Source organism: Kwoniella bestiolae, chromosome 3 (genome assembly GCF_000512585.2).
Source record: "Kwoniella bestiolae CBS 10118 chromosome 3, complete sequence".
Classification (NCBI taxonomy): domain Eukaryota; kingdom Fungi; phylum Basidiomycota; class Tremellomycetes; order Tremellales; family Cryptococcaceae; genus Kwoniella; species Kwoniella bestiolae.
The window spans coordinates 1,457,260-1,482,252 of NC_089243.1; the positions used below are offsets into that span (position 1 = coordinate 1,457,260).

At 47.6% G+C, this 24,993-nt stretch overlaps 9 protein-coding genes across 9 annotated transcripts; 3 read left to right on the forward strand and 6 right to left on the reverse strand.

The window, feature by feature from the left end:
* Window positions 1-486: 486 nt before the first annotated feature.
* On the reverse strand, window positions 487-2,192 carry I302_105219 (uncharacterized protein; the record flags this gene model as incomplete). Its single annotated transcript, XM_065870038.1, has 7 exons — window positions 487-827; window positions 927-971; window positions 1,043-1,160; window positions 1,233-1,433; window positions 1,501-1,575; window positions 1,663-1,795; window positions 1,876-2,192. 7 exons carry the CDS (start codon window positions 2,190-2,192, stop codon window positions 487-489), a joined length of 1,230 nt encoding a protein of 409 aa, XP_065726110.1.
* A 911-nt stretch (window positions 2,193-3,103) lies between these two features.
* On the reverse strand, window positions 3,104-4,384 carry I302_105220 (uncharacterized protein; the record flags this gene model as incomplete). Its single annotated transcript, XM_019195087.2, has 7 exons — window positions 3,104-3,128; window positions 3,205-3,268; window positions 3,353-3,426; window positions 3,513-3,580; window positions 3,686-3,943; window positions 4,037-4,247; window positions 4,344-4,384. 7 exons carry the CDS (start codon window positions 4,382-4,384, stop codon window positions 3,104-3,106), a joined length of 741 nt encoding a protein of 246 aa, XP_019042800.2.
* A 756-nt stretch (window positions 4,385-5,140) lies between these two features.
* I302_105221 (uncharacterized protein) lies at window positions 5,141-6,525 on the forward strand (the record flags this gene model as incomplete). Its single annotated transcript, XM_019195088.1, has 5 exons — window positions 5,141-5,521; window positions 5,619-5,683; window positions 5,754-5,931; window positions 6,029-6,267; window positions 6,396-6,525. The coding sequence occupies 5 exons, from the start codon at window positions 5,141-5,143 to the stop codon at window positions 6,523-6,525; spliced, it is 993 nt and encodes a 330-aa protein (XP_019042801.1).
* Window positions 6,526-6,751: 226 nt separating this feature from the next.
* Window positions 6,752-7,246, reverse strand: I302_105222 (uncharacterized protein; the record flags this gene model as incomplete). Its single annotated transcript, XM_065870039.1, has 3 exons — window positions 6,752-6,887; window positions 6,950-7,031; window positions 7,183-7,246. The coding sequence occupies 3 exons, from the start codon at window positions 7,244-7,246 to the stop codon at window positions 6,752-6,754; spliced, it is 282 nt and encodes a 93-aa protein (XP_065726111.1).
* Window positions 7,247-7,586: 340 nt separating this feature from the next.
* Window positions 7,587-11,735, reverse strand: I302_105223 (uncharacterized protein; the record flags this gene model as incomplete). Its single annotated transcript, XM_019195090.1, has 16 exons — window positions 7,587-7,708; window positions 7,833-7,938; window positions 8,010-8,129; window positions 8,203-8,258; window positions 8,333-8,543; window positions 8,698-8,836; window positions 8,956-9,062; window positions 9,134-9,195; window positions 9,266-9,331; window positions 9,399-9,469; window positions 9,550-9,728; window positions 9,788-9,853; window positions 9,922-10,027; window positions 10,125-10,384; window positions 10,515-11,463; window positions 11,557-11,735. 16 exons carry the CDS (start codon window positions 11,733-11,735, stop codon window positions 7,587-7,589), a joined length of 2,799 nt encoding a protein of 932 aa, XP_019042803.1.
* Window positions 11,736-13,218: 1,483 nt separating this feature from the next.
* On the forward strand, window positions 13,219-15,949 carry I302_105224 (uncharacterized protein; the record flags this gene model as incomplete). The annotated part of the gene is made up of 10 exons (XM_019195091.1): window positions 13,219-13,598; window positions 13,748-13,937; window positions 14,064-14,155; window positions 14,228-14,396; window positions 14,471-14,574; window positions 14,635-14,759; window positions 14,872-15,103; window positions 15,249-15,323; window positions 15,429-15,551; window positions 15,703-15,949. The coding sequence occupies 10 exons, from the start codon at window positions 13,219-13,221 to the stop codon at window positions 15,947-15,949; spliced, it is 1,737 nt and encodes a 578-aa protein (XP_019042804.1).
* A 471-nt stretch (window positions 15,950-16,420) lies between these two features.
* Window positions 16,421-18,337, reverse strand: I302_105225 (uncharacterized protein; the record flags this gene model as incomplete). The annotated part of the gene is made up of 4 exons (XM_019195092.1): window positions 16,421-17,127; window positions 17,336-17,999; window positions 18,125-18,204; window positions 18,280-18,337. 4 exons carry the CDS (start codon window positions 18,335-18,337, stop codon window positions 16,421-16,423), a joined length of 1,509 nt encoding a protein of 502 aa, XP_019042805.1.
* Window positions 18,338-18,792: 455 nt separating this feature from the next.
* Window positions 18,793-22,659, reverse strand: I302_105226 (pre-mRNA-processing ATP-dependent RNA helicase PRP5; the record flags this gene model as incomplete). The annotated part of the gene is made up of 8 exons (XM_019195093.1): window positions 18,793-18,837; window positions 18,918-19,711; window positions 19,781-19,967; window positions 20,057-20,728; window positions 20,787-21,063; window positions 21,125-21,352; window positions 21,406-21,928; window positions 21,999-22,659. The coding sequence occupies 8 exons, from the start codon at window positions 22,657-22,659 to the stop codon at window positions 18,793-18,795; spliced, it is 3,387 nt and encodes a 1,128-aa protein (XP_019042806.1).
* Window positions 22,660-23,034: 375 nt separating this feature from the next.
* I302_105227 (uncharacterized protein) lies at window positions 23,035-24,986 on the forward strand (the record flags this gene model as incomplete). Its single annotated transcript, XM_065870040.1, has 7 exons — window positions 23,035-23,242; window positions 23,317-23,367; window positions 23,469-23,719; window positions 23,825-24,436; window positions 24,518-24,593; window positions 24,670-24,760; window positions 24,881-24,986. 7 exons carry the CDS (start codon window positions 23,035-23,037, stop codon window positions 24,984-24,986), a joined length of 1,395 nt encoding a protein of 464 aa, XP_065726112.1.
* Between the last annotated feature and the right edge of the window lie 7 nt (window positions 24,987-24,993).

A 24,993-nucleotide genomic window follows, 5' to 3' on the forward strand; every position in this document is an offset into this window, starting at 1 on the left:
ATAGCGAATACGAGGAATCAGATAACAAGCTCGTTATCTTGGACAAGAAAAGGGATAGAGTTTCTGATACGGTGTCACGCGGGAAGGAGTACTACTACTAGGCAGGTACAAGACAACTAGGACTAGGGACCAGGATAGGCAAGGACAAGTCAGGAAAGTACTTTAGTGTGATCACAAAGTGGTTTCCAAAGGGAAGGACACTGACTCGGACTTGTCTACAGGGCTCGGGTACAAGGGCTTGAGGTTGGGGGTTGATCGGTTGATTAGAGTCGGAATGTTGGTACAGATCATGATGAGCAAGGACGATGATTGAGGACGTAGATTCAAAGTGCAGTAGTGATCCTCCCCTGAGAGTGTATCAACGTTGCATACTTGATCCCGAGCTGTCAGAGTATGATTCTGTAGTGCACCATATGGGCGAGAAGAGGAATCTATATGAGGGCGAGTGTGGAGCTGGGAGCTGAGCAAGTCGATCTAGTTTGTATCCTACCACGAAGATCGAATGAAAACCGCCAACCCTTCGATACTCATTCCTACCGCCCCACCCGTGCTATTATAGGCCACACCGAGCTCGTAAGTCTGCACCAGGTCTAGGGTACCACTCTGACCACCTGCAGGTAGGGAGAAGACCCGGACAGTCTGATCGCCCGCAACAAGGGAGTACAGGTAGTCTTGTTGGTCCGAGAAATGAGCGATTCTCGCGTCCACCAATGACCCTGGTTTACCCGAGCTGGTAGTGACGTTGTAGCCTGGAAACAGTGTCGCTTCGAGAGTGGTCGAGTTGATTGTCAGAGGTGTGATAACAGACCTTGTGAGGTCGATGGTGACTGAGGGTCTGGTAGTTAATCAACCTGGTCTCGGACCTACTCGTTTGATATTCGGGCATTTTTTGGAATAATCCAAGAAAGCGCGAGAGTCGTACTTACAATACCGATCCGTGACGGGCGAATATGCACTCCAACACGTTGCAGCTGTGTGAATGGTTCGGTCAAATTAGCACGGGATTTCTCGTTCCGAAGTTTGCATTGATTGCCCAACTAACCTTGTCCGGGTATAGCGATAGAAGCGTTGTACGATATGGATCCGTCTCTTTCGATACGCAGGATATCAGCGCCGCCAGTGGGGTCCGTTACCAAGTATGCCGCAGAATCAGCAATGGGCTGTGTCGAACGACAAGGACCAACATCGAATCAGCTTTGCTCCTTGACGGCACTCAGTATGTAAGGGCTCACTGTGACTGAGAATGGTAGGCCGCCAGGACCAGACGCAGCGTAGACAGTTGACTTATGAGAGACAGTATCTGACGACACATCGAAGATCTCAATACGACCTGCGAGACCCTCAGTCGCATTTCCAGATCCTTTGACTGTCACGAAGAGGATTTGACCGTCGGCAGTGAAAGAGAGGTCTGAAGGAGTCTTGGGCGGTCCGACCTACATGGCCAATTCATATCAGCTTTTCGTTCCGATCAGTCAAGCTCTATCGGACGACTGTACTTACAGGTGGGTCTGTCTGATTGAGACCCAGATCAAAGCTGAAGGAGGGTATGAGCTCCAGGCCACTCTCATTGATGCTCTGAGGCAAAGGAACGGCGGCGTTAGTTTGAGTATTGTGACCCAGTCTGTGCAAGACCTTAAGTAAGTCAAAGGTAGAAGTACTCACGAAGCATCGAATATATGACTCCGATCCTGCATTGGCTACACACGCTTTTGTACTATCGGGAGATACGGCGATTGAAGTGGGATATCTACCTCCCGACCAAGTGTTGTTTCCGATCTGCTGGATGTCCCAAGGTCTATCAAGGGATGTAGACATATCAGTCACCCGAAGAATGCTGTTCATTGTGAAGCATCAAGGATATCTTGTAGCACTTACTCTTTCGGATCGATGTGGAAAAGAGACAATTCATCACTTGCAGAATTGAGGGCGAACAGCAAATTCCTGTGGACAAGCAACGAATCACTGGATTGTAAAGCGTCTTGACCTCTGGCTCCCGCCCCCTTCCCGCCAGTCTGGATGGACGACACGAATTCGGCGGATCCGTTCTGGTGTAAGGCCGAAATCAAAATGGCCTGATCGGCTTCCTGAGACAGGGTGTACAGAGCTGCCTTATAGTCGCTTGCCCATGCCGAAGCTCCCAGTAGGCAAGATAAGCCAGCGAACAAGAAGAGGGAGATTTTTGAGGTTAACATATCAGAGGAGTCAAATCACGATGGGTTTGCTGTTTGGGTGGGAAATATGATGAGGCTCTGATAGCAGAAGTTGAGCTTTCACGAGCGTATCATATACTTATATCTCTTGGATCGACTCGCCCAGATCTTGTCGTCTGTTACGGTGATGCCAGGTCCGGTCATCTCTGAACGGAAAGCAGTGCAATAGCTTAATCAGCCATGCTGGCTTGCGACATAAACACGCCACAAATAGCATTCATGAAGCTACACGAGACGGAGTTCCCATTGATATTAGAGATGATCCTGTATGCGTTCTTGCAGTCTGACTCAGCTGGACATGCATGCCGGCGTTTGATATCGAAGGCATGACGAACCATATGCTCAGCGATGTATGCATGAATAACGCTGGGGAGCAGATCCGTTCGTTCTGCAAGGTGACTTTTACGTTACCTCGTCCATTCCGGTGAATGAGCCACAAATGGCGCATCTCCTGAGGCATTATTCTATGTGCCGGTGTCGACGTGAGCTATATTTACGATTGAACATGTTGCTTATAAGTCTCACTCACCATGGTATGCTTATCAAAAGCAATCTTGAGCAACCCTCGAGAATCGCACATGACGAGTGGGCTGAATCAAACAGCGATTTCGCATTGACAGGTCGAGCAGTCTATTCATCTGCCGCAGACTATCGACCGGGCACGCATCTAGCATCAGGTACGCTACACAAGAACATTCACGAAAGGAGAAGGGGGACATCAATACAGGATTGGTTGCTGAGCACTCAGACCATGAGAAGAATGCGAACGATATCGTCAACAAGACAATGCAACCGCAAGGATCGTTGTACTACTATTCATATTCATTGGGAACCATACACAAAATAGCATTCATCATGGTAGTGGTCAACAATTTCCTGTCCGGTTGGCATATCTACCAGTCAAAGATGGTCCCGTCGCTATGAGCGAAGTAAGACATCAAGGGTGAGCCATCTATTCTCAAGCATTCGGCAGAAGTCATCATTGGTGACTTACTAATTGACCATTCGTCCGCCTTCCCTTTCGCGAGTCCCGTTCTCGATGACATTGACGATTTGAGCTGACAACCATCAAGCAGTCAGCCAGCCGCGTTTCTGTCTCCGCGTCTACATGGGCTACCGCACAGCCAATATCAAGTACTCACGAGCAGTAATCGAGATCTTTTCAGGGGGACCGTCAACTGCTCCAAACGCTTTGGCACCTTCGTGACCCATATCTCTGAATGAATCAATGTATCAGCCACCACACACACAATAGGACCAGCGCAATCGTGCTATTGGGGAAGATACTTTGACATGACTCACGTGTCAACCCATCCTGGACTGACGGTGAAGGTGATCAAGTCCTTCTCCTCAAAGTGGATTTGTCGAGTCTGCGCGGCATGTGCAACAAGGAGGGAATAGGAAGGGATTGAAAGCACATTGTGAGCTCAAGAAACGTCTAGAGTGGCATCAACAATGAGGAGACTACGACTCACGAGGTAATTGACGGCGTTCTTGCTCAACGAATAAGCGCCACCGAGGGGCCAGTGCTCCATCGATTGCACAGCCGCAAGCGTAGAAATAGCGATAAACTTCCCACTCCCATCCTTGGGGAGCAAGGAATAAGACGCAGTGAACAAGTGCAAAGTACCCAGGAGATTGATATTGTATGCCTCGGCGTATCTTGCGGGATCTGCATCTCGGACGAAGAAGGCATTCTCCATGGTGACTCCAATGGCAGCGTTGTTGATCACCTTCATCGCGGTCAGCCTTCGATAATCCCGCCTTCAAGACACGCCAACGCGTCTGAATGTGGAACGCTCAAGAGGAAGCGTGATTGGACGTACCACATCTAATTTATCAATTTTCAATCTGTTCTTGATCTCCTCGAAGGCAGAATTGACGGATTTGGCGCTTGCCACATCCAGCTTGACAATTAGGTGTTTAGCGCCTGAGCCGTCGGGTCCAGCCAAGGTGGCCTGCTTCTCGGGTGCACGGACTGCACTGATGACTGTGTATCCTTTCGAAAGGTAGATATTGGCCAATTCGAGACCGATACTACAGTAACACAGTAGATTGAGACAATCAGGTTTCTTCGACAATCTACCAGGCACATGTACAAGATGACATCCCATGCGCGGTATGGTGACTCACCCTCGGTTGGTCCCAGTGATCAAAACTGTTTTGTTGCTCATCTTTGTGTTCCGTGTAAAGTATCAGGCGATTAGAGGTGAAATGAAAGAGTTTGTGAACGAGTATAAATGGTGTGATTGAACTTTCCAGGGTATAATGATGAGTTTCGGTAAAGCACTATATATACTTTTCTCAAATCGAGTCCCTCCCAGGACTTGCATTGCAGATGAGGGTGATCATCCTTGACTGGGTCATGAATCAATCGAGAGACTTATTCATCCTCTTTCAGATGCGCAACAATTGGCTGACCAAGCTTACAAAGCACCTTCAGCGCCATCCTCATTCCCCCTACAGAAATATGATGATTAAGCGCTAAGTGCCGTAATCAAACGGAGTTTGCGCGGCCGCACGGAGTTTCCGTCTGTTGCGAGAAAGCTTATTCAGGCCCAATTACCTTCAACAGACGGAAATGACTACTTGAATGCTAATTTGATCAAGCAAGATGCGATGCGACTAGTTTGTGGATACGCTTGTCAAGCAAGGCTTCAACCTACGGACGTTGCGTGTCTGCAGCAGGAAAAGTACCCTTGATCGATAAGCCGTCGTGATCACTATGACCGGTTGCAACTGATTTCCTGAGCAAGGTGTGATTGAGCAAACGCCGAGGAAGGTCGCGATGAAGGTATAAGAGGGAGTCGGAATCATGCAAATGCGCAATCATCCACTTCACCGCAGCAAGCAAACCCCCGCTACAACATACAAGATACTTCAAGCCCGACGCAACTTCGGGATACTTACCTACCCTAGAGCACATCAAGATGACGAAATCCGTACTTATTTTCGGCGCATCAGGCCTCATGATGAGCCACCTTTTACCTCATCTTCAACGTTCACACGGAACCGACTTCACATGGACAGCGTATGTCAGAACAGGCTCCAAAGGTATCCCTTTTCTCACCGGTATCGATGTTAAGATCATCGAGGGATCATGGCAAGATAAAGACAAAATCTCCAGCCTTGTCAATAAATACGATATCGTTTGGGATGCTGGTGATTCCCACGATCCATCTTTACCGGCGATCATCGTTCCTGCCCTCATCGATAGCCCGAAGACCACCGTATTCGTACGATTCAGCGGTACAGGGAACTGGATTACTCCTACGGGTGGTAATGCCGATGACTCTGCCAAACTTTACGATGTGAGTACGCGTTTGAGCTTTGGAGATATCTTGACGTTGTGATCGTGTGAAGGACCTGCACTTATGAGTCTGCGCTTGATCTGTGATCTGGGGGTAGGACTCGAAAGAGGCAGATATTCGAGCGATCCATGGTGAGATGTTTAACGGTGCAGGGGATCTCCTGTAAGTCTTCGATTTCACCCCTCTCCCGCCCGGGATGATGTTAAACCTACATGGGACCGTTCATCCGCAGAGCCCTTGACGCCCTGGACAAAGGCCTCAACGTCTGGATCCTATGTGCAGGGGGAGTCTACGGACAACGACCCGCGAACATCTCTTCATCCGGAGTGTTCGTCCGACTATATACCAACAACGCCTTGCGATTGGGGTACACGCCTTATATCGGTGATGGCGGGGCTCATATGCAGTTGGTGAGTCGGACACACGTCTTAAACCCAAACTCGTGGCCAAGTCCTGGAAGTGGAATGCGACAAGTTGGCTGATTGGTATATGCGGTACCATCTCCAGATCCACATCAACGACTTGCTTTCAGCTTTCGATCTATTCTGGACCCAGGTCTTATCGTCCACCAGTGTCTCGAAAGCCCAGATACCTAAAGACGTGTCCGAGCGATACCTCTTCGCCCCTGGTTACTCTGTCTCATGGAAACACATCGCCGAGACTTGGTCTCGAGTATTCAAGGATAATTTCAAGCGGGATATACCAGTCAAGAACGTCTCTGCCGAAGAAGCTGGTTTCATCAGTCCGTGAGTACTGTCTATCACTGCGATCACCGTGCTTGCAGCAACTTCATGCTGTATTGCCGCGCGGTATGAGCGACTCATTTGGCTCGAATCAAATTGAGACTGACTCTATGTTTTTATCATTGTGACAGGTTGATCGATTCTGAGATGAAATCGAAACCCACTCGACTCGAGAAGCTCGGCTGGCAAATGAAAGGTCCAACTATCGAAGAGGAGTTACCTCTCATTCTTTCCTCGGGATCTCAATTGCCCCTGGCTTAGGGGGACTAGTTTCGGCGGACTTCCTGCTTCAACCTGAGAAGACGTACTAGTTTCATATTGGATAGCCGGATTATAGAGAAATGACGATCCAATAGATAAATCGTTCTTACAAATACAACGATGCCAGGCTCATAAGCGAATGAGAGACACTACAAACGGAGCTCGAAGAAACAGTCAATGATACACAGGCAAAGCGATTTGTTGCCGTTACCAAGGCTCAGAATCGTCATTGACCAGCAGAATTCGCTCTTCCCATCTTCCCACTCCCACTTCCACTGGAGTTTGCATTCGATTTTGCATTGTTTTTCACACCAGCCCACTTGAGCTGGACAGCCTGCAACTCGATCCAGGGGGGTAAAGTCCTTCCTGACCTCCTCCGCATCTCTCCGCTGAGAGCACATACCATCCTGCTAGCCTCATCTACCAGTTCTTTCGATGCCAGATTGGGCCCATGTTGGTCGAGTTTTCCGCTGCACCGTTTATATCTTGCAACATCCGATTTGTCGCTAGGACACATTGAGTATATAATTCACTGATTTTTTTACGTTTGCAAAGGTGACGCGCTGCTCTACTGCAGTATCCGCCAATAGCCAGTATATGATTTGAGCGGACCGGATGGTGTTGGAGAATGGCATGAAACATTGGGATCTGACTCACAGCCCTGTAATGAGCCACGATTAACACCCTCGGCAACACCCTGTAGCCAACTCCCGAAAACCATTGTTTGATGCTAGTCGTTTAAGTCGTTATCTACTTTGACGGTTTTATCAGAAGACATCCATACGTTACATACCTAATACCCTATCTGTACTGTACTGTATAAATCGTCAACCCAACCCGATCGTATTATACATATTGTAAAATGTGCTGTAAAATATTTCAACGCGAATTGCCTGGCTGCGCAAACCCAACGGACGATTCAAAATGACATCAAGTGAAGTCTAACACCTGAAATCCCCTCCTGTCTGATCTAAAAAGCTCGGATGGAAAAAGATTGAGCAAGGAAGTATCGTGTCTATATTTATGTTGTATCATGTTCGCACCACGGTCCATGGCTGAGTCTATTTGGCCACTTTCTCCTTCACACCACTCAGCGCAGCGTGAGTCTTGAGCAACAAGGCGCCTTCCAAGGAGTATTTCCCATTAGCCTTGGCCATGTACGGATTATGATCTGGTAGTTTTCCTATTCGCATCGAAAGTAACATCAAGTCAGCTTTCGCTCACTGTATGTTTTAACAGGTTTTACTTCTGTTTACATCATTCCCCCTCTTCATCTGTATAGGACGACAGTGGATGATATCACTCACCAGCCATAACCACCTCGAAATGGAATTTAGCCTGCTCATCATCACCTCTCCTAGCGTACAGTCGACCAAGCTCGTAATAGCAGTGAAAGAGGATATAATGGTCGAGCTGGCACGTTACCGAAAAAATCAGCGACTATGATTATACCGACAATGTACAATACTGTAGATAGTACCCACCTGAACATCCGGACCATGCCTTATAACAGCTTGGAAATCTTTCTCAGCGCCTTTATCAAGCTCGTCATCTGTTGGGTCGGATGGTGATTTCGTAGTCGCTTGAGGGGATGCATCAGGTGGCTATACACATTATCACATATGAAATCAGCACAGATACGTGGTAAGGGAGATGTAGTCAAATAAAAGGACTTACCTGGTATCGAGAGATGAATTGACACATTCCTCTGAGGAAATGACCAAGGCAGTAATCTACGAAATGGAATCAGCCATCATTTCCCGTCTCATATTATACAAGAATTGTTGATCGTAGTACCAAAACTCACCATCCCAATACTCATGCCCATTCCCATAATTCTCGGGTTCGACCCCTTCCAAACTCTTCAAAACCTTGTTGATCCGAGGTAACCATGAATCCAGCAAGCTTCTTCTCGGTGTATTGGATAATGATCCGAAGACGTAGGCCAGTTCCATCGCAGGGAGGAACAGGCGGTTATGCTGAGAATGGAATTTACGTGCTTTTCGCGAGACGAGTTTCTATCGGCGAAAGGACGACAAGTCAGTGCGATCAAGACACGTCAAGAGCCTTAATTGATACTCCGTACAACCTCGCAGATGGAGAGATGAAAGGGACAAGAATGAGATAATGCTGTCATGAGTTTGGGTTTGGAGTAGGGGATACCGCACTCACCTCGATAGGTAACGATTTACCAGCAATTTTCTTGGTCAATTTGGGTATTTGCGTCATGAATTTCTCTGCCTCTTTCAGCTTGGAAGTGGAATCGCCATCGTCTTCCTGAGAAAGTTGAACCAGCGATGCGGCGGCGGCACTATAGACATCGTAATAAGTCAATTGGAAATTCGATCAGAGCAGAGTCAAACTATCTGGTCGAAGATGTGTATATCTCTTTTACATGGGGTTTGAAACATCGAGGTATAATCGACTCACTAGGTATAAACGGCTCTACTCCAATTAGATTCCTCTTTCAAGATACTAAAGCAATCCAAAGCCCCTTTCCAGTTCGAAAGCATCATGAAATTACATGCGTAATCCCACTACGTCCGATGGCAGCTCATCAGCACTCGTGCCTTATCTCAACCAGCTTAGGGTGAGAGCTGCGACTTACCAAACACATGTGCTGTAATTGGATATACTCCAAATTCGAATCCAGAGCTCTCTGTAGTGATCCTATATCCCACGGAAGGATCAATCAGCTCTCTCCAAGTTTATCCGATGGTAAGGATTGAGCTGGACGTACGATTCGCTTCTTCAGGTTGACATTGAGCAGTAAATGATCTAGCTTGGAAGTAGAGGAAGAATACACCTAATATACATACTCGTTAGCTTGTTGCTCATCTGCTTTGATGGATCGGTGGCAGATGAAAGCTCACCATCAGGATATCTCCTCAGATTGTATGCCAAGATATTCTTAGCCATCGGTACGTCAATACCTGTCACAGGCCTACCACAAGAACAAACATTCGGTTAGGCTCCCTTCATATGCAGTACCCCTTAGGCTCAGTAGTGGGAGAATGCACTCACATCAAAGTAGAAATGACCAAATGGAAAGTCAACAAGATCAAATCGCATACTGGTCTTCTAAGTCCCTCGTTAGTCTCGTCATAATCTGGCTTCTCCACTCCTCTATGCCATCCTCCAGCAGAATATAAGGTCGTCAAGGCGGTTTCCTTATCTCCTCCATATCCTAATAATGAGGCGATCTATAGGATGACAGGTATCAGTAAACTCAGTCATCAGATGGATCAGACATTCAGCTCACCTTCATCACTTTGCTAGGCAGCAGAGAGAGCATCAGAGAACTCGTTCCTGCTCCCAGAACTACACCCTACAGTATTATAGAGATATCAGCTAAGCTATGAAGGCAAGTACCAGCTGGATACGTCGGTTACGTACAGATCGGAAGTCGGTATCAATATTATCGTCATACCCATTCTTATCCGCATCTTCGAGGTACTGCTGCAATACGTGGTATATCCCATGGGCGGCTCGCATGTTGAGTCTATATCCCCACAACATATCAGCAACGTCTCTCAATTTTCATCCTATTCAATGATGAGCCGGATGCAGTCGATTCCAAAGAACAAAAAACCACTCACGCCTCCCTGATTAGTCCCAACCAGTCACCTCCACTGACAATAGCCAACAAAGCCTTCATCAAACTCGTCTCTGCATAGACCAATTCCGCGTGTCTCTCCAAGGGAGACATCGATTTCACTCTTCCAACAGCCGCGCCAGCTTTGACGAATCGCGAGACGAGCGAGTCGGTGGGTCGTCGGAGCGCTGTGGCGGTGACTGAGGTGGCTTTGCAAATCTCTAGGGCGGAGGCGAGATCGTTGGCGTCAAAGGTCATCATTCCCTATTTGGATGGCATGATATAAGCATCAGACATGGAGCATCAGGCCCTGATAACTCAGTACGAGAGTCGTTTGTTCTTGTGACAGACCAGACATTTCAAAGTATCATCGATGAGATGATCCACAACTCACCTTCAAAGACTCGATGATCCCCTGTGCAGACTGGATATACAAATGCTGCCCCTCCTGCTCCCTCTCCTCCAAGTACACCTCTGCCTCCTTCATATGAGAAGTCAAGAACAGACTCAAAGCCTGCCTGCAAATTTCCAGATCTTTGCCCAACACCCCATCCTGATCTACTGCCAATGCACCAGCTTTGGTAGCGTGGATACCACCCTGGCGGCTTTGAACCTTGGTCTGCTGGATGGAAGGTTTCGATCGTTTGATAGTGGATGGTCCGGTTCCGCAAACGTCCTTCTCCTGGGAGATTATAGTTCCTTTTGTCACTTGGGAGGAATCTGCTATGGACTGTCCTTGCGTGGCTGCGTTATACGTCGGAGGGGGTTGAGAGCTTTCGCCTGCCACGGCGAGTACATCTTTCTCTTTCTTTGCTTGAAGATCCTTATTGTTCTCCTCCTCTTCATCTCCTTCTTCAACCTCGCTCAACCCCTCAGAGGGAGTTAAGAACGCCTCATCGTCATCTTCGTCCGAATCGGAATCTAGGCCTACCTGTTCCAGATCCCATTGAGAGTACATGCTCGCCGTCCTTTTCCTAATGGGCTTGTTCTGTGTCTGAGGAGGTGCAGAAGAGGATGCATGGACAGGTTGGATAGGTGGTCCAGCGGTGGTAGAGTTGGTAGGTGAAGATTCGGTCGAGTTCAAAGGTGAATTCGAGATGGGTACTTCGTCGGTACCCAATCGCAGGTTGCTCAAGCCGTTTTGTATATCTTTTCCATTTACCTGCTTGGATATTGAACTTCTGGGTGTTGAGGTGCCCGATGTAGACGTTGAGACATTGAGGTTGGATGGTTGTTTTGTGGATGTGCTGGGTGATGATTCTCGATCTCGATCGTTGCGGTCTGATGCCATTGATGATAATGATGTGGAAGAGGAGAAAAGAGAGGATAGTCTCTTTCGAGTACTAAGTGCACACTCATATCAGTATCAGTGTGCGGTCGTTTTGATAACCTGAATTTGGTGTGTCAGACTTGAGTTGGAGCGCAATAAAACCCACCTATGCTTCTTCTTAAGCTTATCGCCATTCTCGCTCGTCTCACTTGCTCCGCTCACATTCCTCGATTTAGGCGGTCTTTCGCCCCTCGATGATGGGCCCCTTGGCGAGGTCGAAGAGAATTCATCGCCGTTCAATCCTTTCTTCCTGGAGAGGGAAGCTTTACGTAGGAAGCCTGACATTGTAAAAGAGCGCTTTAATCGGAGTTGATGTGGGTCGATGTGATCGAACTTTGCGACGGTGCTGCAGGTATGGTATGACAAGAGAACAAGAGATTGGTAATGTCGATTGGTTCTAGTTGTTCCGAGACGCTGATGTTACGATCTTCCGATGCTTGACAAGTGATGTGTTGCTGTACCTTTCAAGATGCAGATATGATTATACGATGGTGAGAGTGAGAGCGAGGATGTAAGTTATCGATATCAAGTGAACATGGGGGGGCAATATCTTGATGACGTTGATAGGAATGTATGTGTCAATGTATGGTGTTATGGTGAAACAGTAGTAGTATGTTTACGTGAACCATCTGGTCATAGATTCTTGTTCTTGCTCTCGTTCCTATGCCCGAGCTGATCCATGACGAGCACCGCAAATAAAGATGGAAATAAGCTAAGCTCATAAGTTGTGCACGTGGTTGGGTAAACAGCGTATACACCGTGGGAAGGTAAAGGGAGATTGTCCTAAAACGTCTGAGCGTGTTTAGCGTTAGTTTCGAGTGTTGAGTGCGTTTATCACTTTTGTTCTTGACTCGTGGATAATTGGATTGTCTCGAGTTACTGACCCAGTAACACTCTTCTTTTCACCACTGCTCGGAAGCATCTTCTTGCTCGGTCTCGATGCATCTCGCTCGGCAAAGGGAAGAAGGGATGTCCGAGATGGCTCGTGCTGATACGATACTGACCTGACGATCAATCGACCCTCTAAATACAATCAACGCACTGACCACCACACGTATATCGGGGAGGGAGGGTGTATATGGTCTTACGATGAAACACAAGAAAGGGAGGGTCCGATTATGCGATAATAGGGTATAATAGGGTAAGGTTTATAGTACTAATCGAAATGAACAATACACATAAACATACATCGCTACAAATACACGATCAACAATGACATTGACCTTTCCTTTTCCTGTATAATATGCGGGAAGGTTAGAGGTGTGTGCGATGATTGCTATATGGTTATGAACCGAATAACGATCATCCTGAACCTCACCTCGAGAAGCTCACTTTTGATTTGATTCCTTTGATGGTTGAATTGATCTTTTTGCACCATCAACAGATCTGCCATCTCCATTGATTCTGAGCTGTCTCGCCTGTTCAGCGCACGAATACACGAAATACACAGAGTGCACGATAGAATAAACTATAAGAAACCCCCCTTTGGTGGTTTCATCGTATATATAGATAGATAGAATGGAAACTAACCTTTGAACCTATCTCTGTCTCCCATCTTCTTATTCCCATTCCTAAATATACCTTGATCGGTATCAGCGAAATCGGAACAAGGGGATTCATTACCTTCTATTTCGCCTTAAGAGCTCAACAACCTACACATACAACTCCCCTCACTCGTAAATCATCCTTCAACAACGCACCTTCACTTCAACTTTTTATCTTTCTCCCATCAATCATCGAAAACTTCATCTTACTCTTCCATCAAACCATGTCCCCTCGACCCTACTCCACCCCCTTACCCAAGCCCATCTCCCGCAATTTCTCACAACGACGCAACCTCTGTATCCTCGTCCTAACCCTCTTCGTCCTCTCCTTCCTCCTCCTAGGGCTCCACCCAAAAGTCCAACAAGGGTCACTGGACAACTTGGATAAACTCAAGGAATGGTCATCCGACAAAGCACAAGGTATAGTGGATGGTCTACCGACTCAGATTCAGGGGTGGTTGGTTGACTTGCAAAAAGTAGAGAAAGGGGAATGTAGAGGGTGGAATCGCCTGAATCCGCCTGAGAACGATCCAGAGGGGTGTCTTAAGGCTAGGCAGTATAGGCAGACTATGAGGGTGCTGGAGAGGGAGGAGAAGGCGGAGCAGTGAGCTGGGTTCTGCTCTCGTCCAATCCCGTCTTCTCCTTACAGTCATGGAAATATGGATCTGGACCACCATGCCATCCCTGAATATTTCGTATGTGATACCTCAAAGATACAGCTGAGCTGACCATATCATATCGCTAACTCATCAGCCCACACTGGTACTTTACCAAACAGCATAACATCGATACCCTCAAGGACATTTTGGAATGCTTCTTACCAGTTAACGATCCCAGTTGGAAACCATGCCATGAGAAACCACTGATATTGTCTGGATGGTGGTACACCGCCGAGGTCATAACGGGAGCTACCACTGGCGAAGTCATCTGGCAGAGCTCTGTGGTGAGTCACCCCACTGCGTCATATATCACCTTGCGTTGTCGACAACCATAGACGGAGCATGACTTGGCATCATGTGGCTTGCAGGTTCAGAGGTTGCGCATAGGCTGATGTGATTCTTCCTCGCAGACAAAACAGCTGAAAATGCTGGGATACTCTTTCATCGCTGTTGGGCCTTACCTCAACTGGATCGAGGTAGCAGAGATGATGCCTGATGTATAGTGAGTGATCGCTATTGGTTTATTGGCTACCCCAGGAGATCCAGCACTAAGCTCTCTCTTCAATCTCCGTAGCCATCTCATCTGGAATAGCGATCTCGATACCGTCTCATGCGTTACCGACCCGCGATGCATAGCGAAAGAGCACTACACCTCACCTGAAGATGCCGAGGACCTGTCGATAGGTGTACCGGACGAGGAAAGGGGTGTTATACCCATATGGGCTTTGGCGATTGTCGATTATGTAGGCATCACCTATTCTCACTAACCACATGATTGTCGCTCATACTCGTGATTTCTGCGGTCGTCGTCGAATAGTGGGGATCAAGGCCAAGAGAGACATCGAATAATCGGTATTGGTGGGGATTGACCGAAGACGGGGATTGGAGTTATCATCCCCTCGGACAAGAGTGGATAGCTACGTGAGTCCATCGTGGATCAGCTACCTTCATCAGCTGATACTCGTTGGGATGTGTATACAGACCCTGGCCCTTACCTGGGGGTCATTGTCATCTACCCTACTCCATCGAAGAGTATTGTCTGAAGATGCCCATCAAACCTCATGAGGAACGGAGAAACGCCGCGTTGATCTTGGCTAAGAGATCTTGTAAGTGGTTCTTTTCTCTGATGCTCTTGTCTATGTACATATTGTTCGAACACATCAAGAACAAAGTTTTCATATCGGCGTGTGTTAATCCTGACACTTGACATTTCAATAGCCTACTTCCACTATCATTGCGTCTCCCCTCCGGAATTCTGGACGAACCTCACCCAGGTCGAAAATTTCGAGCTCCTCTCCACAGTTGAGGAGGAGGAAGGTAAACCTCTGCCCGAAGGGTTGGTCACGATGGGTAAACAAACTCGAGAGGACTATGAAGCTTTGGTAGGGAGTGTGAAAGCGTTGGTGGGGATGGGTGCGCCGCCTATCAGTCCTAGTATATATACTGCGCTGTGAGTGATATATTCCGTCGATTCATTCTATTCTGGCGGATTTGGCTACCTTCTTGTAGAGGTATTCGCACTGTTTATTCTCGACACACTTAGATGTCCAGCTCAAAAGTCAGCATCAGAAAGCTAATGGCCATCAACGGTACAGGTGCCAAGCTACTCCAGTGGTTATACCGTATTTCCAGCAGGATTACAGGATGGACGGATGGTGGCTTTATTCAAGGTGAGTCAAGGTGATCCATCAGGCCATGCACATACATACGACAGATCTAGCTGTTGAAAGCCGGTGCGTGGGTAGACTTCAAGCTGATTTATCTGCTTCGTTCAGCTGGTCACAACATGGTCCAGCTATAGCACTGGGTGAACCATACGTGTATAAATATTATTCAGAGAACTACACGGACCTCGAAGATGCCGTGAGGAGGGCTATGGACAGCTCGATAGAGAGGTAGTGAGTCGATTCTTGGTCAATGTTTCTTTTCTCTTCCAAAGGAAAGTAACATATCTATAACACATACGAGACAATCCAAGAATATTCGACCCTCCTGGACGTCCTGGATCATCGATCTTCCCAGCGTATACAGCTAACTCAATTCCCCCAGTATACCCGACGATATGAAACTAAACTACGCCCTCTCCCAACTTGGCCAATACCTCTCACGAGACTTGCACGCAATGTTCCTACAAGTCCTGGCGAAGAACGACGGGACAATACCGAAGTTGAAGAAAGGCGCTAGAGAGAGGTGTTATGAGATTGAGAGGTGTAAGGCCATTTTGGAGGTGGGTAGGAGACCGAATGTACCGCCCAAGTTGCCTGGGCTGAGAGAGGAGGGGAAGAAGGAGATTTGATCAGTTGTTGTGGACGCTTTGGGGTCATGGGGCGAGGTGGGGCAGACAGAGAGGGGTCAGGAGAAGATGGATTGGAGGGGATATCTTGAATTGGTTTGAAGAGGGGAGAAGCAATGAGGTATACTTCCATCCGGTGATAGAGATTCTACAATTAGATAGATTACTCAACGAGGATAAATTTGCTTGTACAGAGTAGAATAAGATCAATCATCATATTGAGTGCCAACCCATGCAAAACTGGAACATCGAAGCCCCATTCAAGTTATGATGCATGTTCAAAGATGCAGTTCGATCGCATAAGAAGGACCGAAGGACATATCGTATATCAATCACATATATCGACTTGCATCGGTGCGACCAATATACGAATTAACATACGGTCATATTCTACTTCTCACCTCGTCGGGTTGAACTAGTCCGATCAGGTATGGCATTGCCTCACAGTGTGTTTCAGTATAACATCCCCTGCACCTACACCCCCGATCCAGCTCCAGGCACTTCCCTCCCCCCCTCACCCAACCTCTTAGCTTTCCCCTTCTTCCTCCTTCCCAATCCCTGCTCCTCCCTTATAACAGGCACGACCAACTCTCTATACACCAACCACTGAGCATCTTTCTCAGATACCCTCATATCTCCAAACGGCCTATCATTCTCCCTTCTATACACTGATAATTTGTTCAATTCCTTCTCCAATCTAGCCTTATCGATGGGATTAAACCTCAACCTTGGAACAATATCACTTGGTACCCTATCTTCCTTACTCTTCGCCGTACTAGAAGAAGAGGGAGCAGGGGGTTTAGGCGTATAAGTCGTACTTGTAATCTTACTCTTCCCCTTGACTTTACTTCCTATACTAATCACCTTCCTCCCCCCAGGTCCAGACGTAGTGATAGATGCCTGAGGGGACTGACCCGGTAAACTGGGGAACGCCCCTCCACCAGCCTGAGCAGCCAGCCTCTCCAACCTCTCTTTCTCTATTGCTTGTCTTTCCCTCTCTTCTTTCTCCAGCTGATGCTCTATCTCCGATTCGAGGCGGAGGATCAAGCGGGATGTCTGGGCGGGGGTGGTTAGGGGGTTGAAGCATGATGGACAGGGGAGGTAGGGTTGTTGGAGGTGGCAGAGGGTCAGACCGCAGGATTGACAGAGCGGTGTGTAGGGTGAGAGAGGGTGGACTCGGGCTGTGTTGTGGTGTGGTTCGTATTTCGGTATTGGTGAGATATGGGGTGTAAGGACATGGACGGGAAGGGAGGTAATTGACGGGGTAAGCAGGATATAGGTAATTGGAATGTTACGATTAAATAGTACAGATAAAAATCACAAGAGAATCAATTGCAATGTCGTCAGCTCATCTACATATACCAAATCCAAAACAGTCGCACAACCTACCCTGACAAAAACAACTAATAGCATTATCCTCCCTCACCTTCCCCTCCCCATTACTCTCCTTAATAACCCTCAACTTATCCACAATACTCTCCAGTCTCTTGACCTCCCGCGATTTCGGCTTATCCCAAATCTTCTCCTCTGCATCTCTACTCTTGCCCTTTGAGCTGCTCGTCCTACTTCCACTGGAAGAGGGGACATCAAGTCGTGGCTTTGGCTCTTGGATCTGTATATTCACCGCTCCAGCCTGTCTCACCCTCCCGCCAGGACCACCTCCCACATTCGCTGGAGTGTGTGAGCCTGATCCACCCCCGGATCTAGGCGTGGATGATTTGCCCCATCCTCCAAGACCATCTTCCGCTAGATCCTTCTTCTGGTATACTTTCCCACCTGGGCCGAAAGCCGCTTCTAACGCTTCTGGGATATTGGCTGTTGCAACAGGAGCGGTGGAACGGGATGAGCCGGGGGTGGAAGATGGTCTGGAGAGGTTGAGGGGCGATTTGGATTTTGAGGATTTGTTTTGGGTGGGTTTGGGTTTGAGTGAAGATGGGTCGGATGTGGGAGTGAGGGATTGAGAGGGGATGGAAGGTGTGGGTAAGGAGGGGAATCGGTGGGATGTGTAGCGGGTTATGAATGATTGAGATTGGGACGAGGGGCCGAGGAAGTCCTATAAAAGGATATATAAGATATTAAATGACTATGTTGTTATGGACATGCAAAACATCGTCGTGTCTTGCTATACGAGTGAGGAGGTCTACTTCGTCTAATGGTCAAAGAAGCCCCGTTACCCACCTGCAGATGTACTCTCAATCTAGCTTCGTGAGTATAAGATTCCAAATCAGGTATGATCATCTGCTTGATCGTCTCGTCATCTATCCGTAGAGTGCTATCTCGTCAGCTCAATTCACCTCATATATGTAAGGGATGGGAGGTGGGATCGAGCTCACCTAAACCCAATATCGATGATAGGTCTTTGACGACCCATGGAGGTGTGCTGGGAGCCATGGTGCGGTATCGTCAAGTCTTCGAGTTGTCGATCGGCTTGTAGAAGCGATAGCAATGTTGAGATGTATACCTTTCAGTGTGAATGATTCCAACGTTGAGAAAGAGCAGAGAGAAAAGAAGAGGATCAAAGTGAAGTGAATGGTGAATGATGAACAGAACCGATCAACTTTCGCTCGGGTCCGAGAGAACATCTATTACCCACCTCCACCTTGCAAGTCCACTCTGTCACTCAACGAAGCAAGCTCCAACTTCTGTTGTTATAGCAATAAGTATATGCAGCCATGAGCAGAACAGTACCTCACATTCTACCCGTCCTTCACTGTGTGAAACATCAAGGTGCATATATGCATGTTCAATAGACTACTTCTAACAAGCGATAGATGATACTACCACTTCGTAAACATCTACCCCTCGTATCCCCCTTCACCACCACCCATCTCCGCCTAAACCTAAACCTACACAGCATATCTTCCACTTCCACCCGGAGCTCTATCAGCGGTCTACAGAAACAAGCAGAATATTAGCCACCACTTCTTCATGTTCACATACCTACACCGAAAAGACAGTAAATTGAACTCACATTAAGCGCCGCCACAGACGCCTCAACAAGATTCCGTCTAATCTCATCCACCGCCGCCCTGACCCTATGCTCATCATTACTCTCAATCAACAAGCTCAATTTCGGCTCATCTCCCGGCCCAGGCTCACTCCCAGGAGGGTAATATAACCCTTTCATCGTGATACTCGCCCCGCTGATCTCCTGTAACAACGTCATCTGCTCTTTATTCGTAGCTTTCCATCGGGCTTTCTGGGGATAATCGTTAATGGGGAAAATCGCGTGATAATCCGTCGCGTCTGGATCCTTAGTTCTGACTCCGTTACTATTAACAGGTTGGGCCAATCCAAGTTTCTCCGCCTTGGTCAATTCGATAGACTGAGTGAGTCGAGCTACCACCTTGGCCAGATTGGCTGCATCGACTGTACGTCCTTCTTTCTTTGCTTTCTCCAGGGCAGCAATCGTTTGAGCAGGAAGAGCAGCCATTGCTACTTTAGCTGTTTGAGGGTTGTTCTGTATGACTCGGTCTGGTGCGGGACCATGAATGACTTCGACCTTGATTTCAGTAAAGGTGTAATCGGCGTCTCCCTTGTGAGCGTTCGGGTTTTCAGGTTGCTTGAATTCGGTTGTCTTGGGTTTGTAAGGTATGACCGCTCCTTCTCTGGACGAGAGCGAGAGTGCTTCGGAAGTATCTCCATAGGTGTGTTTCTCAGCTTGATCTTTCTCGGCTCTCTTTCGTTCAATTCGCTCCAGACCTTTTCCGGCGAATCCGCTGCCTGCTGCTCTCGCTTTACCGGATTTGATCTTTCCGAGGAAGTCTGGTAAATTGAGATTAGCAGTTGGATCACCGATCGGAGAATGTGATGAAGCCACGAGACCTGACTCACTCTCAGACATTGCCTTGAGATCATCCGGTATGAAAGCCTTACTAGCATCCAATGCTCTGACAATATCGACCGAGAATTTCTCTTGCGCAGGAGTGATGAACGTGATACAAGTACCAGTATTCCCTGCTCGTCCCGTACGTCCGGCTCGATGCACGTAATCTTCCATGTGATTCGGACAATCGTAGTTCTACGATACACAAGACATTGATCAGCCAAAGCAGTTTCTCGCATAATCGAGCATACACGACAGCTGACAAGTAAGAATCAAACACTCACAATAACCAATTTCAATTCCTTCACATCCAACCCCCTCGCAGCAACAGAAGTAGCCACGATAATAGGTACATCACCGCTCTTGAAATTCTTGATCGCCTCATCTCGATCGACCTGTTCCTTCCCACCATGCAACGATGCGCACACATATCCACGTTGAAGTAGATCTCGGAAAAGATCATCGGCAGATTCCTGTCTATCCACAAATATCAATGTCCTAAAGTCATCTTCATCGTCTTTGTGCGTTTCACCCATTTCGCCCAGGATCTCTAACAGCCTGTTGAACTTCGAGTCGGGCTCTCTGACTTCTACTCGTTGGTCTATCTCAGGCGCGACGACCGATCGTCCACCAACGGTGATTTCCAGTGGTCTAATCAGGATTTTTCTAGCGAGAGATTCCATAGTCTTGGGGAATGTAGCTGAGAATAAAACTTTCTGAGCATCTGGTCGAACGTTGTTGATGATTTTCATAACTTGAGGTTCGAAACCCATATCGAACATTCGATCAGCCTCATCCATCACTATATATGTGGTTCGACGAAGGTTGGTCACTCGTCCGTTGTTCGCGGTGAGCAAATCAATCATTCGTCCAGGTGTACATACTACGACTTCAGCACCTTTCTTCATTGCGGCGATATCTTCAGAAATGGACGATCCACCAACACAACAGGTCACCTAGAAAAGTGGCATCAGCTGGGCTTTCTCACTGTATGCGTAAAGGTAAATGACTTACTCGGATATTAAGAACTTTCAGGAAAGACTGACATTCCTTGTATATCTGAGTTGCCAACTCTCTCGTAGGCGACATAACAACAGCTATAGGACCTTCACTCCCTGACACTGGACGTTGGTCTCGGACGTGCCTAAACATGGGAAGAAGGAACGCGACGGTTTTACCAGATCCAGTCTTGGCGATACCAATCACATCCCGTCCAGACATGATGGCCGGTATTGCTTGAGCTTGGATGGAAGTAGGAGTAGCCCAACCATGATGACGAATAACGTCGAGACTGAACAACATACAGTCAGCTTAGGTGGTCATTGACCGGAAAAGGGGTAGATAAAACTCACCATCCTGTCGGTAAACCGAATGCGCCCCAATTCTTGACTGGTCTAGGTGCGTCCTGACCTCTAATCTTTATACCATCCATTTCCAATCTCAGCAACTCTGCATCTTCTTCGTCCATCTCTAGTACCTCTGGAGGAGGGTTGTAAAATGCCTTTTGGAAAGGTTCATAGTCGATTTTGGAATGGTCGGGAGGTGGTAAATCCTTTTTACGCGATTTAGCAGCGGCTTGCCTGACAACTATATGTCAGTTGTATGTCCAAGTAAGAGGTAAGGATTAACTCACTGTAACAGAGCTTCAGCTTCGGCCAATTTATCTTCCACTTTGACTTTCTCCTCCTCTTCATTATCACTATCATCCCCAGATTGTCTTAATCCCATTCTCCTCGCATCAGCTTGATTCACTTGAACGACCTGTTCCACGTTCGTCCTCATGAATGCGTCTAATGGATCTTCTTCCTCCTCTTCTTCATCAACTTTTATCTTGCTTTCTTCCTCCTCCTTGACCTGAGGTTTCTCGTCTACATCCATCTCATTGCCGTTCCCATTAATTGTAGGCTTGATATCCTCAACAGCCAGATCATCCCCTATCTCTTCCACTTCAGCGGCACCACCACTCTGCACATCGGGATTGATCTCAGGTAGATCTCCCAACTTCTGCAATTTTCTATCTCCCGAAGACTCATCATCGTCATCCAGACTGGCTGCTAAGGATCGTTTTAACGGTGTGGGTGCGGTCCCAGCTTTGAGAGGTAATCCGATACGCGATAGGGAGAATGCAGTGGGTTTGTTCGGAAGGCCGGTTGGAGCTACGGAAGAAATATGTTGAGCAAGAAAGTCATAAGATTATCACAGACAGGAAAAGGAGACATTACTCACGTTTTGAGGTAGAAGCAATAGGTACACGAGCAGGACTAGCAGGTTTAGGTGAAGGTACAGAAGCAGGTTCGGGCGTAGCAGTCTTCCCTTCCTTCAAAGCTCGCTGTTTCTTCCAAGCTTCTAATCTTTCTTTCGCCTTTCTCTTCTTGTCCTCTTCGGTTTCCGGCGCAGGTGATCCAGTGGGTGTAGCATTATCCGTTAAAGGTGTTCGGACAGCTGGTAGAGGTGCTGATGATTTTCGAGGAGGTGAAGGAGAGCGTGTACGTATCCGAGAACGAGGTTCATCTCGTCTATGACTCCTGTCATCTCTTTCTCTATCTCTTGACCTGTCTCGTTCTCGCCTGTTGTCAGGATGTCTTCTGTCATCCCTCTCTTCTTTTCTCCTTCTACCAGAATCATCCTCACCGCGATATCTCTCCCTCTCCCTACTTCTGTCCCTATACCTGTCGCGTTCTCTTTCTCTATCTCTTGAGGAGTAATGACGATCGTCATCCTCGTATCGGGAGCTTGAACCTTTTCTATCGTCAGACCTTCTCGATGAGCTACCACCGTAGGAACGCTCATACCTTCCTGAAGCTGAGGGAGAGGGGCTCCTGTGTCCTCCTCTGTGGCTGCTCCTTCTTCCTTCTGGCGAGCGGGAGCGACGAGGAGATCTTGGCATGGCGTGGTATTTTTGTGATGTGTTTTTACTGTATCATAGGAGAGAATAGATGTTGAAGGGGTGGCAATTGAGACAGAGCAAAGCAATTGCTAGCTAGCACGAGTGAAGTCGGACGAGTGAAAGACGGAATCAAATGCCTGGCTACGGTTAAGGGGGGTTGATAAATAAGTTCTTCAATGTTTGTATGGGAAATCGCACTGTCTCCTTCCTCCACTTTGACGCGTCCACTATATAACCTCTCGTTCATGTTGGTACTCGAGGATATAAAAACCATCATACCACCATAATCGCAACTGGCTTTCCTCCCTACCTCCGTCATCTAGATATTCCCAATCACAAGTCAACAGGACGTACTGTCCCCCATATCTAGGCAAGATGGAATCCCCGTCCTCTTCCACCCGCTTCACCCTCCTCCCCACCTCCTACCTAGCTTCCCAACCACCCTCATCCGAAATAACCCTCCAATCCCTCATTGACACCTCTGATCGAATGGCTGAAGAGGCCAGGGAGGCACTTCCCTACAGCTTTGACGAATGTACTTATGACAAAGGATATCTCAGGCAGAGCGTATGGTCATGTCTCGGTGAGCTTGCGCTCTCCTGACGACAACGGTTCAAGTGATAAATAGCTGACGAGATTCATCGTTTTCGGTGCTAGATTGTGGGGAGAAAGGAGTCTGTTATGGGTGTTCGATATCATGTCATTCTGGTGAGTCTGTCTCCTCATAAATCACATGCCCCTCCTTAAGCTACTTGAGCATTGAAACGGTGAATAGCTGAAGAGATGCTTACCGCCGGTCTATACCACAGAACACCGCCTAGTAGAACTCTGGACCCGTCGTTCATTCCGCTGCGACTGTCCGACCTCCTCGACCCAACCGGAACCAATCCCACCAGCCAAACGAAGGAGATGCGGCTTGTACCCACCTGACGAACAGCCTCAAGAACCCAATGAGAAGAACAAATATACCCAAAATTTCCAGGGGAAGTTCTGCAGGTGCGGGAGAGAGTATGACGCGGAGACGGAGACGGAGGCTATGATTTGTTGTATTGCTTGTGAGGTGAGTAGGTTCTCGCTCTTCTTTCTTGTTGGCTAGGTATATCGCAGCATTTGACGAAGCCATTCTTGTTATGAGAATGTTGCTGATTTGTTTCGCTAAATTCAGGACTGGTTTCATGAATCATGCCTCAACCTTCGTCAATCCCCTACAGCGGCTCAAGTAATACCAGAAACAACAAGCAATACCGATCCAGCTCAACCTGTATCCATTCCGGCATCCCAGACCAATGGTGCTGCCGGTGACGAAGAGGACGATGAGGAATTGGCCGTGCTCATTCGGTCAGACAGCTATGATGGTCTGATATGCGCCGAATGCGTGAAAGGAAATGGCTTCCTGCGAAGCCAAGCAGGTAAAGAAGGATGGATGATTATTGAGCCAGAGGAGGATCGAGGGGAGTGGAAGGTGATTGGGCGAAAGCCAAATGTGGAGATGAAGGCCAAGGCGGTTACAGATCAAGATAACTTGAACAAGTCTGAAGCGCTCGCGAATGATGATACCGCTGAGAGGGATGTGAATGGCAAGAGGAAAGTTGAGGATGAAGACGAATATGCGGCAGGAAGTACCAAAAGGACGAAGTTGGAGAATGGACTTGCGACTCCCATTACAGCCAGTGACAAATCAACTTCTGCCACTGAAGAAGATATTTGGAGGTGGAAGGGCAAAGGAGATATATTCCTAGCTAATGGAGTACGAGATCAACTGAAAGATCAACTTGATGTGAGTAGAGTCAATTTCTATCAGCTGTCGTATCCCCAAGTGATCTCGTTGGAACCAAAGCTGATTTCGTTGATTCATCAGGAAAAGACGGTAGTTAGTTTACCTTTCCCACTAGTTGACGAAGAGATTTACGAACCTCCAAAAGACGATGAGCAAGGTTAGTCACCCTTTCAGGACGCTTGAGTGCGCCTTATCATAGTGTAGTAGCTGATCTATGTCTTTGGTAATTGTAGACGAAACGATCGAACAAGTCACATCGAGAGTTATGACCTCCCTTCCCCGAGTGCAAGCTATAGAAGCATTACATGGATACCAGAAATTGAAGTGAGTATTTTTGCTTTTTAAACCCGTACAATCTATCTCCTTTGACCCATCTCTTGGCGAGAATCCTCTTCCAAACGTAGTTCGTATTCATGGCTTACCATTCTTATCGTTTGTCCGTAGAGATCGACTCAACACGATGCTTCAGGAACATGTAGCATCAGGTAAATCAGTTAGTAAAGAGGATATTGAGGATCTGTTCGAACAGCTTAAGGGGAGGAGAGAGTAGTATCGTT